Source organism: Haliotis rufescens, unplaced genomic scaffold, assembly GCF_023055435.1.
Source record: "Haliotis rufescens isolate VD_foot unplaced genomic scaffold, xgHalRufe1.0.p SCAF_10, whole genome shotgun sequence".
Classification (NCBI taxonomy): Eukaryota; Metazoa; Mollusca; class Gastropoda; order Lepetellida; family Haliotidae; genus Haliotis; species Haliotis rufescens.
In genome coordinates, this window is record NW_025963780.1 from 43,816,584 (window position 1) to 43,830,145 (window position 13,562).

General features: G+C 39.0%; 1 protein-coding gene across 7 annotated transcripts in view; it reads left to right on the plus strand.

Annotated features, from left to right (window-relative positions):
• The first annotated feature begins 1,555 nt into the window (after nucleotides 1-1,555).
• The window catches only part of LOC124117876 (insulin-like growth factor 2 mRNA-binding protein 2), a 42,711-nt gene continuing 30,704 nt past the window's right edge, over nucleotides 1,556-13,562 (plus strand). For 3 of the 7 annotated variants that reach the window (XM_046479909.2, XM_046479911.2, XM_048391146.1), the window contains exons 1-6: nucleotides 1,556-1,706; nucleotides 2,470-2,652; nucleotides 8,038-8,092; nucleotides 10,056-10,183; nucleotides 11,246-11,300; nucleotides 13,491-13,539. In XM_046479909.2, coding sequence (XP_046335865.1) covers nucleotides 1,691-1,706; nucleotides 2,470-2,652; nucleotides 8,038-8,092; nucleotides 10,056-10,183; nucleotides 11,246-11,300; nucleotides 13,491-13,539 — 486 coding nt within the window. In that variant the 5' untranslated portion in view covers nucleotides 1,556-1,690. Of the gene's footprint in view, nucleotides 1,707-2,082; nucleotides 2,217-2,242; nucleotides 2,372-2,469; nucleotides 2,653-8,037; nucleotides 8,093-10,055; nucleotides 10,184-11,245; nucleotides 11,301-13,490; nucleotides 13,540-13,562 lie in introns of those variants that run through there. The other 4 variants (XM_048391149.1, XM_046479912.2, XM_046479910.2 and 1 more) reach the window with 4 other exon arrangements.

Sequence of the window (13,562 nt, forward strand, 5' to 3'; positions counted from 1 at the left end):
AGGCACGTTGTACAAAAGTACATGCACTATTAAGTTCGAAATGAATCATTTCGCTGTTATTTGTTTACATACATTCAAGTCTTATTTATTACAGTTTGGCATTTTCAGTTACCTTGTTATATTCATTAGAAATAATTAATGATATTTTTGTAACGTCTTTGGAATAGCAATTAAGATTATCAAAGCGCAATAATTTTCGAGACAAGTATATAAGAATGATATATTAATTTCAAAACATGACATATTTTCTCAAAGGAAAAAGGTACGGTGATAATTAATTTTAAAGCCTTTTTTAATTAATTTTTAATAATTGTGAGCTTTTAGAAACAAAAACTCACGACAGGTTAAGACGATGATCATTGAAAACCCTGAGTTTGTAAGTGAGTGAGATAATGTTTATTGATTTTCTAATATTCCAGATATATAACGACAACCTGTCAATTGATACTGGGCCAGACAATCCAGTGATTGAAATCATGAGTATCGATCCACGCAAATGGGATACGACGCCTTAAAAATCCCAAACTGCGTGGGTCGATGCTCATGATATTAATCACTGGAATGTCTGGTCCAGACTCGATTATTTACAGACCGCCGTCATATAGCTGGAATATTGCTGAGTGTGGCGTTAAACAACAAACCAACCAACCTTAAAAATCCACCAAATCACCTAGCCTGACACCCTAACCACCCGATCCACGTAGTCGCCTAATTCGTTGCAAGCATTGTTTTCTGGGGACCCATTAATATTCTTCACCCGGAACCCCTACGGGTTTGGAGTGATAATTAAGTGCGATAACTACACGCAGCTTTTAGCAATTCTCCTGCTAGATCATGTCAACAGAAATGTGTTTTACAATGTACCTATTTCGAATCTGGGTCTCGTCCTAAGTTACTAACGAGCTAACGCTTTAATCAGTTTAAGCTAGGGATGCTTGGCTGTGTTATAATAACTTATGTATCATTATGTATAGCCACGGGTTCATTAGGGTCATTCCACATCCCTATGACAAGAAAGATAAAAAATAATTATCATTAACAGTGACAGTAATTAATTTATCTTATGCATAATCTTAGATATAGTTTAACATCATGTAACTTATCAAAAGAAAAACGTGAATGTTAGCTTCAAAGCTCTTTGCAATATGCAAATTTAATATAATTCGCCCTTTAATTGTAAACCGAGCTAGATTTGTGCATTATACCGCAATAATAGAGCTTCGCAACGCATTTGTATTTCTAAATATATTGTAAAAAACTACTTTGCGTTGAATGTACCTTATTATTGAAAACAGATAAAAGGTAAATATGTTAAGAAATGATAGAAATGATGCAATTGTATTAAAAGATTTATACAAATTTTTAAGTAAAAAAAATAAATTTATGTGATGACATTCATAACATTTCCGGATTTTAATAACAAACAAAATATAATTAGATTTCTAGTTCATTCATTATATATTTTTTAGTCAGAAACAACCTTTACAAACGTGTTTCAACAAGTGTTTATTCTAACAGCTCCATAAAAGACAAACCGAAAGACCAAGCGACGTTTTCTCAGGGCAATGAACTTGTGAGCAGCCACATCGAAGTCGACCCGTCCTACTGACCCACATATTTCATAAAGTCTCGGGCAGACCTCCCTCTTGTGTCAAACTACGAGGGTAGAGGGGCTATATCCGGTGACAACATGGCAACCTACCGAGGTAAGATGGATCCGGTCACATTGTCATAGTTGCGGGGGCCTTTGACAAGGCCAGTGTAGATGAAATATGCTTCCGTTCAGCTAAACAGCATTATAACAAGTCGAAGTTTCTTGTACGGTTAAATTTCATGAATGATAGCTAACTCGTGACGTCAAGCACATGTCAGCGGCATGCGTGATGCCGGTGATATATTATCGGGTGGTTGGCTTGTAACGTGTATTTCATCAGCCGTAAATTGTCATAATACCCTAGTGTGTTAGGAGAGGAAATATCCAACGAAATCATTTGCTATTCTAGAAGTGCATGTAAAAGTTGTCGAAATATTGCCTAAAAAGCCGGCATCAAGTTTGACCACGTGGGAGACTGAACTGATGGAACTTTAGATGGACTAGTTTAATAGTGACAAGAGGGGAGATAGGTTAGACAGGAACGTCACATTTATTGTCAAGGCCAAGCCATATTACATTATACCCCTGGAGACGCGTGAACGAACCATCATGGAGTCATTCGGTAGTTATTGAATTTACATTGTAGTGAGTTGCCTCATAGGTATTGCCGCTAACTATCGTTATCGTGTACGGCACGCCCCTATTTTATCAGTAATGAACTATTCTTAGTATCACTGCGCCGACCGGCGCTCGTAGTGCAACCCTTTACGACCAAATGTAAGTCATATAGTACTCAGTTTCTTTGTAAATTCTCACTACCTCCTTTGACTATCACAACATGTTCACTTTGCCCACGTGACTTTTTTCTCTTTTAGAGTTGCCCGATATGTTCAGGCTTTACATTGGAAACTTGTCAACAGATGTGACTGAGGGAACGCTGCGTGGCCTGTTCGAGGAGCAAGGAGTTGCGGTCAACAACATATTGTTGAAAAGAAGCTTTGCATTTGTGGATTGTCCAGATCAAGAAAACGTTGACAAAGCAATAGAGAACTTGAACGGTAAGATGCGCTCTTGCTCGTGCAATATGAGTCAGTTTCTAATAAAATGTGAACGGGACAAACTCAACTCGTGTGAAGTAATGTACCAAGAACGCCTACATTGATTCAAAATGGCCGGAGTATATGCCTATCAAACTAGATATAAGGACTAGTTAGTTGCTAACTACAAGCTGCATGCATATCCAAAACATGCATATGGTGGTGGTCATTCTCATGACAACGCTCCATTTACAACTGGCACGTGAGCGAGGTGCTCTCAAGTGTTTTCAACAAGCATGTGCGTGGAACGTCAGTGCCACCGACTCAAGTTCTTCTTCTCCCGCACAAACCCATGTGATTATGGCTGCACGACTAGGGCTCCAATTCTCCCCCATTATGTTATCGTGTATATGCAAACCCTTCTTTGTTGTGTGAGCTAAGTGATTTTCGTAGGACATCTCTGAACTTGCCGTGTGATGTCACTGAATGAAAACGGTGTCAGTGTCGTTCACACATTGCATCTGGTAGATTAGGCTATACATTTGGCATTGTTTAGTTTCTGAAGCTTATTGGTCTATGTTGAAAAACTGTCAATAAAGAATGAATGAATGGTGAGTGAGAATTGGCATCATCACAGGATTAGACACCACACTTCCAAGCAATACGCACATTTGTAAGGCATTGTACTATTTCTCTGAAAGCATCATACTTATTAAGATTACATTAGGCCTGCTGGCTAGCGACCAGTTATTGCTGAGGACCAATTATCACCAACTCCCCAATATAGCGTGCACAAGATCACATCTAATTTTACCTTTGCTCATTTTCATTAGAAGAGAGAAATATTTATCCGAAAAGATGAACAAAACAGACTCTTGTGAGGAAATATTTTAAAAAACCCACCATAATCCTTGTTCTCATTACAACTTTAGAAAAGACATATGGGTGGATTCACGTGACTAATACTAGCAAAAATATAAATCAAACAACACAATGATGCACTTTCAGTTCTGTCATTTATTCCCCAAAATACAATTCTGAAACCTATTTGAGCTAGATCTATATTTAAAAAAAAATGTGTAGATCGAATTTCGGGAATATTGATAATAGCATTTCTTATTCATTTTGATGATTAAAAAAATCAAAATCGAGTGTGATACCTGAGATACTAAAAAATTAATTTGTATAACTGAAGCAGTGTACGTAATCATGTGGCACATGTTAAGACGATGGCGATAATTGGTACAGTATGTTGACGGGAAAGTTCTATTTCCACTGTTTTAATTCCCTATCATAGGGTTATTACAGAAATCAACTGAATTCCACGGATTGAAATATGCACATTTGCTCAGTTTCACAAAAATTGAAGTTATTGGTACAGTCAGCTTTGTACACAGAATATGTCCCCCAAAACATGAAAAAAAGTGTGATAACTGGTCAGTGACCAGGAGTAAAAACTAGTCCAAAATGAATGTGAGTGAGTTAAAATTTAACATTGACATTTCAGTCATATAGGGACAAGAACAAGTTGATATATACATAAGTGGGTCATGAATACAAAGTTATATTTAAAATCAAATTAATCATGTTAATCCGAAATGAAATAATGGACTTTCCCAGTGCCTACATCTCTCTGACATGCATTGCAGGTCAGTTGTAAGTTTTATGCAGCTATTTATGATTGCAGTCAGTGGTCTGCTTTCTAGGACCACAAAATATTGATCATTATCTTAAGTCTTTACAACAGAATGTCACTCGTGACTGCATCTTGTGTCGTCTCCTTTCATCATAGTTCTATATTTTGTAATCTATCAATTCGCGAAATGTTGGGAGCAAAAAAGAAAGATAAGGTTACTACGGTAAAAAGTCAGTGTGATTTGTGATGATGCAATTTTATTCAGAAGGTAGCTCTTTGTTGATGCATGTCATCATATCTCAAATGCATGGATCGATGCTCATGATCAATCACTGGATTATCTGGTCCAGACTCGATTATTTGCAGAGCGCCGTCATATGGCTGGAATATTGCTGAGTGCAGTGTAGGCTACAAACAGAAGATAGCTGGTGTCCCCTGCTGTGATATTGCTGGAATATTGCTAAAAGTGGTGTGAAACCCAACTTGCACACACACACACACTCACTCACTCGTAAGAGAGAGATTCTCTATACAGTAAATCATCAAAATCTATAGGGCGGTCGGGTAGCCTAGTGGTTAAAGCGTTCGCTAGTTACGCTGAAGACCCGAGTATGATTCCTGACATGGGTACAATGTGTGAAGCCCATTTCTAGTGTCCCCTGCCGTGATATTGCTGGAATAGTGCTAAAAGCGGCGTAAAACCATATTCACTCACTCACTCAAAATCTGTAACCATGCCATGTGTTGTCTGCTCTTGCCTTGATCTGAGACACATGGCAATTTAAGCTGAGTAAAGACATCAAAAGATGCAATTCCTGTACCAAGTTTTGTTTGTTTGTTGTTTAACGCTGCACTCAGCAATATTCCAGCTATATGACGGCACTTGGTAAATAATCGAATCTTAACCAGACAATCCAGTGATGACATCATGAGCATCGATCTACGCAATTGTGATACGATGACAAACATCAACCAAGTCGGTGAGCCTGACAACCCGATTCCCGTTAGTCGCCTCTTACGACAAGCATAGTCGTCTTTTACAGCAAGCATGGGTTGCTGGAGACCTATTCTACCCCGGATCTTCGCGGGTCTCCTGTACCATGTGTATTGGAGTTCATTATTTCACTCTTTAATGTTTAATTCCCTCATTGCTGATAGATGTTACAAACTGGTTCAGGGTTCACTCTTGGAATTTTCTGACATGCGTCCTTTATGTGAAAATTTCAAACATTCCAGAGGTACACCCATATTTGCCCATATAACACAATGTTAAAATGCCCCATTGTAATTGAAAACGTGGGCCTTTTTTCAAATTTAGGGGCTAAAAACACAAGGCCCCACCCTAGAATTATCCCTGCTGGTTTAAATTTATGTGAGGGTCAGTGAACTTTCAAAAAAGGTTTGGAAGAGTTTTGGCAATAGTATTCTGAATAGTAGTAATTATATTGATCAATGTAACAGAAATAAATTATTGCTGACGACCCCAAAGACGGCCATTTTTGTCTTTATTGCAACTCAAACTAGAGGATATAACTATCGGTATCAGAAGTTACCTGAACCCTTGCTAACCAACCACCCAGTCAGGTTTGAAATTCACCTAATATATGTGTTATTTGTACCTAACATTATATCATTAATATCCTAATATTTATGCATCTTGATGAAAGCCAAGTCTAACAGAACAGTCGGTCTTTACAGGAAGCAGAAAAATATGAAGCATTCCTCAACCCATAGTATGGCTCAAATGGATGTAGGGAACACAAAGGAAATGCTCTTTATCAGGGACAATCTGTAACATGATAGTATGCTGCACATGCACCAGAGGGTGCATTATGTGCCATTTCGTCAAGCTGCATTAGGTAACAATGCATGTGTGGACTAGGTGGTGCATTTGGACATGGCCAGGAGAGTTCACAACTGTAATTTTGCTAAGATTGCACTTCAAGATGGAAATTAAGAAGGGTCCTTGAAAATTAAGACAAGGCTGGTATTTCCATGTTGTGGCATAGCGATGTGTAAAATTAAGCATGTTAATACTCAGTGTTTGAAATAAATAAATTGTCAGGTTGCCATCAGAAGCCACTGACTTTAGAAGCTGCAGGCCCTGACTAAACTGCAGGTTATTGTGACAAATAAATAGACACGTAAATGTATTTCAGGCCATAAGGACCCATACAAATTTGAAACTACACGTACGAAACAATACCTACCTGCCACAGACTTCTGGCAGGCGCTAATTTCGAACACTGTTAATACTGGAATAGATTTTTCTTGAAATATTAACAAATGTTGTATTAAGTTGATTAATTTATTAAGTTAATGGCCCAGTATAGAGTGGTATATAATTTTATATATACTAGACTTTCAACAATTTCGTGTTTTACCTCTCCCTCTTGTGATTCTTGTCATTCTGCTTTCTCATTGCCATTGTATAGTTGCCATGGCAATCTCCCAAATAAACCTTGATATATATCCTTTCCTATCTGGTACTGGTTAGCAATGGTTAGAGTAGGAATCTTAAACATTGTTGTTAACATATCATTTACTAATTGGCAGAAAAAGTAGCAAAGCCCTATTGCAGATTGCCCAGTGCTGGCACATGTACTAGATTTGTTTGTCAGAATCCTGGTTAGCTTTGCTAAGGTTGATGTGATACTATGGCTGTTGTCATAAAAAAAGGGCACTAGCTTTATTGAACCAATTGACTTGATTGACAGAATTATTTTTTTCCATTTTTATGCCCGAAGTGATGATACTTTGTGTGTCTTGTCAGTCATCACCTCTGTGTTGTTTTCTTGCTCTAGGCATTGTATCCGTGTCCATGATGTATGGTTAATTTGAAAACAGGTAACAAATGTCTAGGTATCATGTGCTAAGATTTTGTTTATGGTGGACCCGTGAAGATCAGGGGTAAAATACGTCTTCATTAACCCATGTTTGCCGTAAATGGCGACTATGCTTGTCATAAGAGGCAACTAACGGGGTCGGGTGGTCAGGCTCACTGACTTGGTTGATGCATGTTTTAATTCAAATACTGAAGAAGCGTATCTAAATGGTCCTTGCTTCTAAAATCTTATGTGGAAGGTAAACATGGTAAACATCTGCTTCATGATTATCAGCAAGTGAAGATTCTGCTTGTTTCAAATAATGTCTCAGAACTGGGTACAACCTTGACATTTAATGGAGGGCTTCACCTGAAAATTGATCATGTGGCTGCTGACCTGATTAATGTTGTGATTTAATGGAGGAAGTCTATTTCTGGCATTGATCAATTCCTGTTTTGTATTACATGTGTTATTTGTTACAGTGTTGGTAAGTATATGCCATGAACATAGACACATAGTCATCACATTGTAGTTGTCAGATTCTTCAAAGAGTGGGTCTAGTTTGAGTAATAAAACTTTCTTGCCAACATCACGTGGTTGGACAGTTTTCTTTGTATAATTTGAAATGGTGTTTTACACTCTGATCTTCATAATCTTTGAGTTGCGTCCCTTGGGCATGCCAGAAACCTATGATTGTGGGTTCGAATCGCGGTTCGCCCCGATTATGTTTCTAGGTTTGTCAGCACCATACATGTGCTCGTGGGTTTCACCGAAGTGGTAAACGTCTGAGACCTGCATCACTTCGGGATTTCCTCCCACATTAAGCTGACACGCCATGATATAACTGGACTAATGTTAAAAGCGGCGTTAAACCCAACTCACTCACTCACTCACTCATATTCTTTGAAAAGTGACTACAATTTGGAATGACTTGATTTCTTCCAGGCTACAACCTTCTTGGCTTTGTTATGCAGGTAGAGCCGTCTGTTTCCCGGCGCAGGTATGTAACTCAGACCCCTCGCTTGATCATGTTGATAGTCAGCCTGTATAAGTCAGTAGCACTAGTGTACATGGTGTAGTCGTCCGACAGGGTTCCGCTTACTCGACAGAATGCTAGGTAGATATTCTTCATGTTAGTAACGTGTGTTTAAGAAAATGTTTGCATGGTTTCATGTTGAAAAGACAGTTATTAAGAGACTAGGGTAACTAAATTTAAATACCTGTGAAGATCCAGGGGAGAATAGATCTTCAGCAAACCCATGCTTGCCTTAAAAGGCGACTAATGGGATCGGGTGGTCAGGTTTGCTGACTGGTTGATACATGTCATCGTATCCCAAAAGCATGGATCGATGCTCATGATGTCAATCACTGGATTGTCTGCTCCAGACTTGATTATTTACAGACCGCCGTCATATAGCTGGAATACTGCTGAGTGCGGCGTTAACAACAAATAAATCAACTAAATTAAAATTATATATCATTAAAGAATCTGAGACTTTAGCCATGAGTCAAAAGCTAGAGTCTAGTAAAATGTCCTACTGGTTTAGTAAACGTAAGCTCAGCTCATAATAGCCGATAAACATTTAATACAAAATGTTGCAAATTGGTGAGTTCGGTGAGTAGTAGTATACACAAGAATGTCAGACACAGACTACAAGAATGGTTTTTAAGCACTTAATTATTGTTACCTGGTTGCAAATAAGTGTTTGTAGACCAGACACAACTCTTGCTGTGCAATAGTTATATTTCCTATTGCTCTGTGATTGTAATGTAAATTGTTAGTTTTCAGTGGTTTATTGTATTCTTGATGGAACTGTTGCTGTTTGTAGGAGCACATCTTCCCGAGGCAAGCATGTCCACTAGCCTATATCAAAGCCTAGTTTCTACCCTTGCCACACCAAGGCCACTTTTCTTGGCTCGACCCTGGTGCCACCTCACAAGTCGAGCACCTTGTAATGAATCCAATCAGATCGCTGTTCGTGTCTCGTATAGCTTCACAAAGATGGTGACTACCATAGGCGAGGACCAAGTCCATCAGACAACAAAAACATTCACGAATTTATCCCTGACACAAAAACATCGTTGGTGGGGGTGGGGGTGTGGTGTGGTGGGGTGTGTTTTAAAAGATGAAAAAGTCATATTCCAGCTGTAAGTCACTGTCATACGAAAATGTACCAGTCGTGTATGTTGATTTTGTGAAACGTTCTCTGATTGGACTATTGATATGTGCTATAGTCCAATCATTTAGCACAGGAAAGTTGGCTTGATGTGGCAAAAGTGGGAAGTAAGACTTTGATAAAAAGGCTAGTGGACGCGCTTGCCTCGGGAAGATGGTAGTAGCATGGTTATTACATGCACTTGTATGCCTGCACAATGTTGTCTGAAGTTGTGTGTATGACATATACCAGATCCAGTCTAAAAGAAGATTATGATCTGGGATTATGATGGTTACGATCTGTGTTACCTTGGTAGTTGTCTCAGCATTTGTCTCGAGGCCAGATTAGGTCACCATATCCCTGTGGTTGTATGAGCCCATGATGTCACCGATTGGGTGTCATCAGCATACTCCGATGACATGGGTTGTTACTCAAGTTATGAACTACTAGCTCGCCTGCCCCCGGCATATGTGAGCCCGTAGGGTTTGATTATTGCTGACAGAAATTGGCCCACACAAATCTGACAAGATACGAAAATGTGGTCCTACCATGTCATTAATAGCATGTTTCAAACTTGATATGTACTTCTAATTTTTAATTGAACATGTTAAATGATTTTTGACAGTATTTTAGATGGACATACAGCAGAAGAAACTAACATTTTTTGTCCACAAGTCCTTATAATGGTAACATATAGCAAATTTCTACTAGTCGTTATGATCCCTTAACTATTAGGCAGTTTGGCAAGGACTACAGGACTAATGCCAGTTTCTAACACTGACATACTGATCTGCTTGATTTCAGTAGTTCGCCTGTTTGTTTCAGCCGGAAGACAAATAAAATCCAAATAAAAAATGCTCCAGATCATGTCACAGTTGACGACATCGGCCTCCTAGTCAGCCAGATAGTGGGGAATCCCCAGAAAGTAGAACAAGGTAGGACACAGATTTGGGAATTGGTTTGGGTTTCCATTAGGGCTGGCTATTGATCATGTTGAGATCGATAATCGCTAACTAAATATCAATCAATTTTTTATAAATATCTGAGAAGGAACTTAAGCAAAAAGTTAAGAATGTCCTGAAAGAAATCAACATGTTCCACGCCACTGGTGAGCAGTGACACATTTAGGCATGGATTACTTTGTTGATATTTGAGATGTAACAAAAACAGTTGCTTTCCACTTCCACACTTGACATTATTGACAATGACAAGTCTGTTTCGGTTAATCTAAACTTTATTTAATCACATTAGTTTATGCGACCTATCGATGACAACAGTTTCACATCGATATTCATTTATATTTCTTCCCATCAACGATAATTCCGATTATCGATCTTTGTAGCCAGCTCTAGTTTCCATGTCAATCCAGGAACCCTGGATAAAATTGTTCTCTATGCTTGTCTGAGACTAAGAGGCGAATTAATGACTTGGTCAGGTTCAGTGAAATGGTTGATTGCTTGGCGTCATACCCTGACGATCGTTGCTTATGATATCAATCACTGGATTGACTGGTCCAGACTCAATTATCTCCATGTCACTGTCATATAACATGAATATTGGAGTTCAACGTTAAAAAGCATTGAGCTGTGGTTATGAGTGATGTAATCATTATGATCAGTTAGTATCAAGTAATATGTTCTGTATATTATGCGAAATAGCGCATGCCAAAGTACATCTTGATGATTTGAAATTTTCAAAATCATATTCTGCATGGTCAGTTAAGAGTTCAGATCTTGCCCATTTTTTTCTGTAAAGATTTAATAAAATGTTTCAACATTTAAGGTATTTACTTTCAAAGGATTATTTTCTCCACAATCAATTGTCATGGCGATACACTGTTGCATTGGGTTTCTATTTTAGCATCAGTTATGATCATCCAAGACGTCATAATTCATTCAGCTGATTTTTTTCTTATATATGACCTGTATCAAATAATAATTAAATACTGTCATTGTGCCCTCGTGACATTTTAATATTGTTTCATTGGTATTTTTCAGTGGGTGCTGAGGGTGCTATGTATGTTACATTTGACTCCCCAGAACAAGCACAGGAGTAAGTGTAAAACCAAGTAACTCCCTCCTGCATAGAAATAAGCATTGGCCAGCTTGTCTTTTCGGTAATAATGTTTTCTAATTTGTTATCCCCACCATGACGTGGGATGGGAGACATAGAAATGGAGTTCGTCTGTCCATCCGTCCGTCTCTCAAAGGGGACAAGTCCCATGAAGATCCCAGTTAAAATAGGTCTTCAGCAACCCATGCTTGCCATAAAAGGCACAGCTTGTCGTAAGAGGCGACTAACAGGATTGGTCGGTCAGGCTCACTGACTTGGTTGATGCATGTCATCGTATTCCAATTGCGTGGATCGATGCACATGTCAATCACTGGATTGTTTGGTCCAGACCCGATTATTTACAGACTGCTGTCATATAGCTGGAATATTGCTGTGTGAGGCGTTAAACAAACAAACAAACCAAAAACACAAAAGGGGAATAACTTTCTCAGAAACAATTGAAGTTACTAAAATGAAGTTTGCATGCTCATCTAAAAGATACTTATCAAGATTGTCTTTGAAAATTGGTCCTGTAAATTATTTTAATCCCTCCTCTTCCCCCCCCCCCCCCGGCATATAATGCGGGGGGATAAAGTTGATGCCTTGTCTGTCTGTACGTCTGTAATCATTTCATTTTTGTAGCTAGACAATATTTTTCAACAATAATTTGCAGATATACCAAATAGTTCCTAAACCTAATCATTCTAATAGGTGCTCTTGCTTGGCCAGCTGGTGCCTTTTGCTATTTACATGATTTAGTTATTTGTAGAATTATTTTTTTTGGCTTCAGTAGCAACGAGTTTGATTTGGACTCTGTTCATAGTGGTGTGTACCGGACATAGAAATACAAAGTTTCGAATCCCAATTCCATGGTATTGTTTTGATAGCTCAATAACTACTCTTATATACAGATAGACAGATCAGATAGAAATTCTCTCATCAATGATCAAGTTAGACTTTAAATACCAGTAGATGATTTGTTCTTTCGATTTGTGGGGGCCAATGGGATTTGTCATCTTCTGACTCCTCTTGCTTTACAGGACCCGTGAAGATTTCGGGGTAGAATAGCTCTTCAGCAACCCATGCTTGCCGTAAAAGGTGACTACGCTTGTCGTAAAAGGCGACTAACGGGATCGGGTGGTCAAGCTCGCTGACTTGGTTGATGCATGTCATCGATCCCAATTGCGTGGATCGATGTTCATGATATTAATCACTGGATTGTCTGGTCCAGACTCGATTATTAACAGACCGCCGTCTTATAGCTGGAATATTGCTGAGTGCGGTGTTAAACAACAAACCAACCAACCAATCTTGCTTTACAGAGTTACGGCCCTTGATACATGCATTCTGATGTGCCCTAAGGCGGGGGATAGTGATAACTCTGGTTTCTTTTTGTAATTCTGTGGTTTGTCATTTACCACTTTTTGTGAAAGATTGAACATTTGTCATCCCAACAATCTGTGGGGATTCTGGGTTAGAATTGGTCCCAGTTAACCTATGCTTGTTGTTAGAAGCGACTTGAGTGGTTTGTGTAGTCAGTCTTGTTGACTTGGCTGATTGCATGTCATGTCCCGAAGGCTTGAGATCTTGTTCGAACCATGAACCACTTGTTTGTCCCACCCAGACTATTTTCGGGCCACCGTGATGTAGCTAGATTATTGCTGACTTCGGTATACATTCACAGTGGAATTCAGATTGAGTTTCCAGGAAAACGTCTCTATAGTAACTACTGATTACACACTACTGATCAATGCAGCTGATGGTCAACCAGTTGCATATCTGATCTAGACTTTATCATTTATAGTGAGACCCGTGAAGATCTGGGGTAGAATAGGTCTTCAGCAACCCATGCCTGCCGTAAGAGGCAACTAACGGGATCGGGTGGTCAGGCTGGCTGACTTGGTTGATGCAAGTCATCGATCCCAATTGCGTGGATGGATGCTCATGATGTCAATCACTGGATTGTCTGGTCCACACTCGATTATTTACCAAGTGCCGTCATATAGCTGGAATATTGCTGAGTGCGGCGTTAAGCAACAAACAAAAACATGATCAATTTACGATGTCGTAAGGCCTATACTTCGTCATTACATGAGGCATTAGAACAGGTTTTATTTTGCCCCCCTTTGCTGAGACAACCATAATTTTTATGATGTTGGAAATCTGTAAACATTGTGACTTTTGTTTTAGCGCTGCCACAAGATTGAATGGTCGTGACATAGAAGGCAGTTACCTGAAAGTATGTTCCCCCTCTTCATGTTC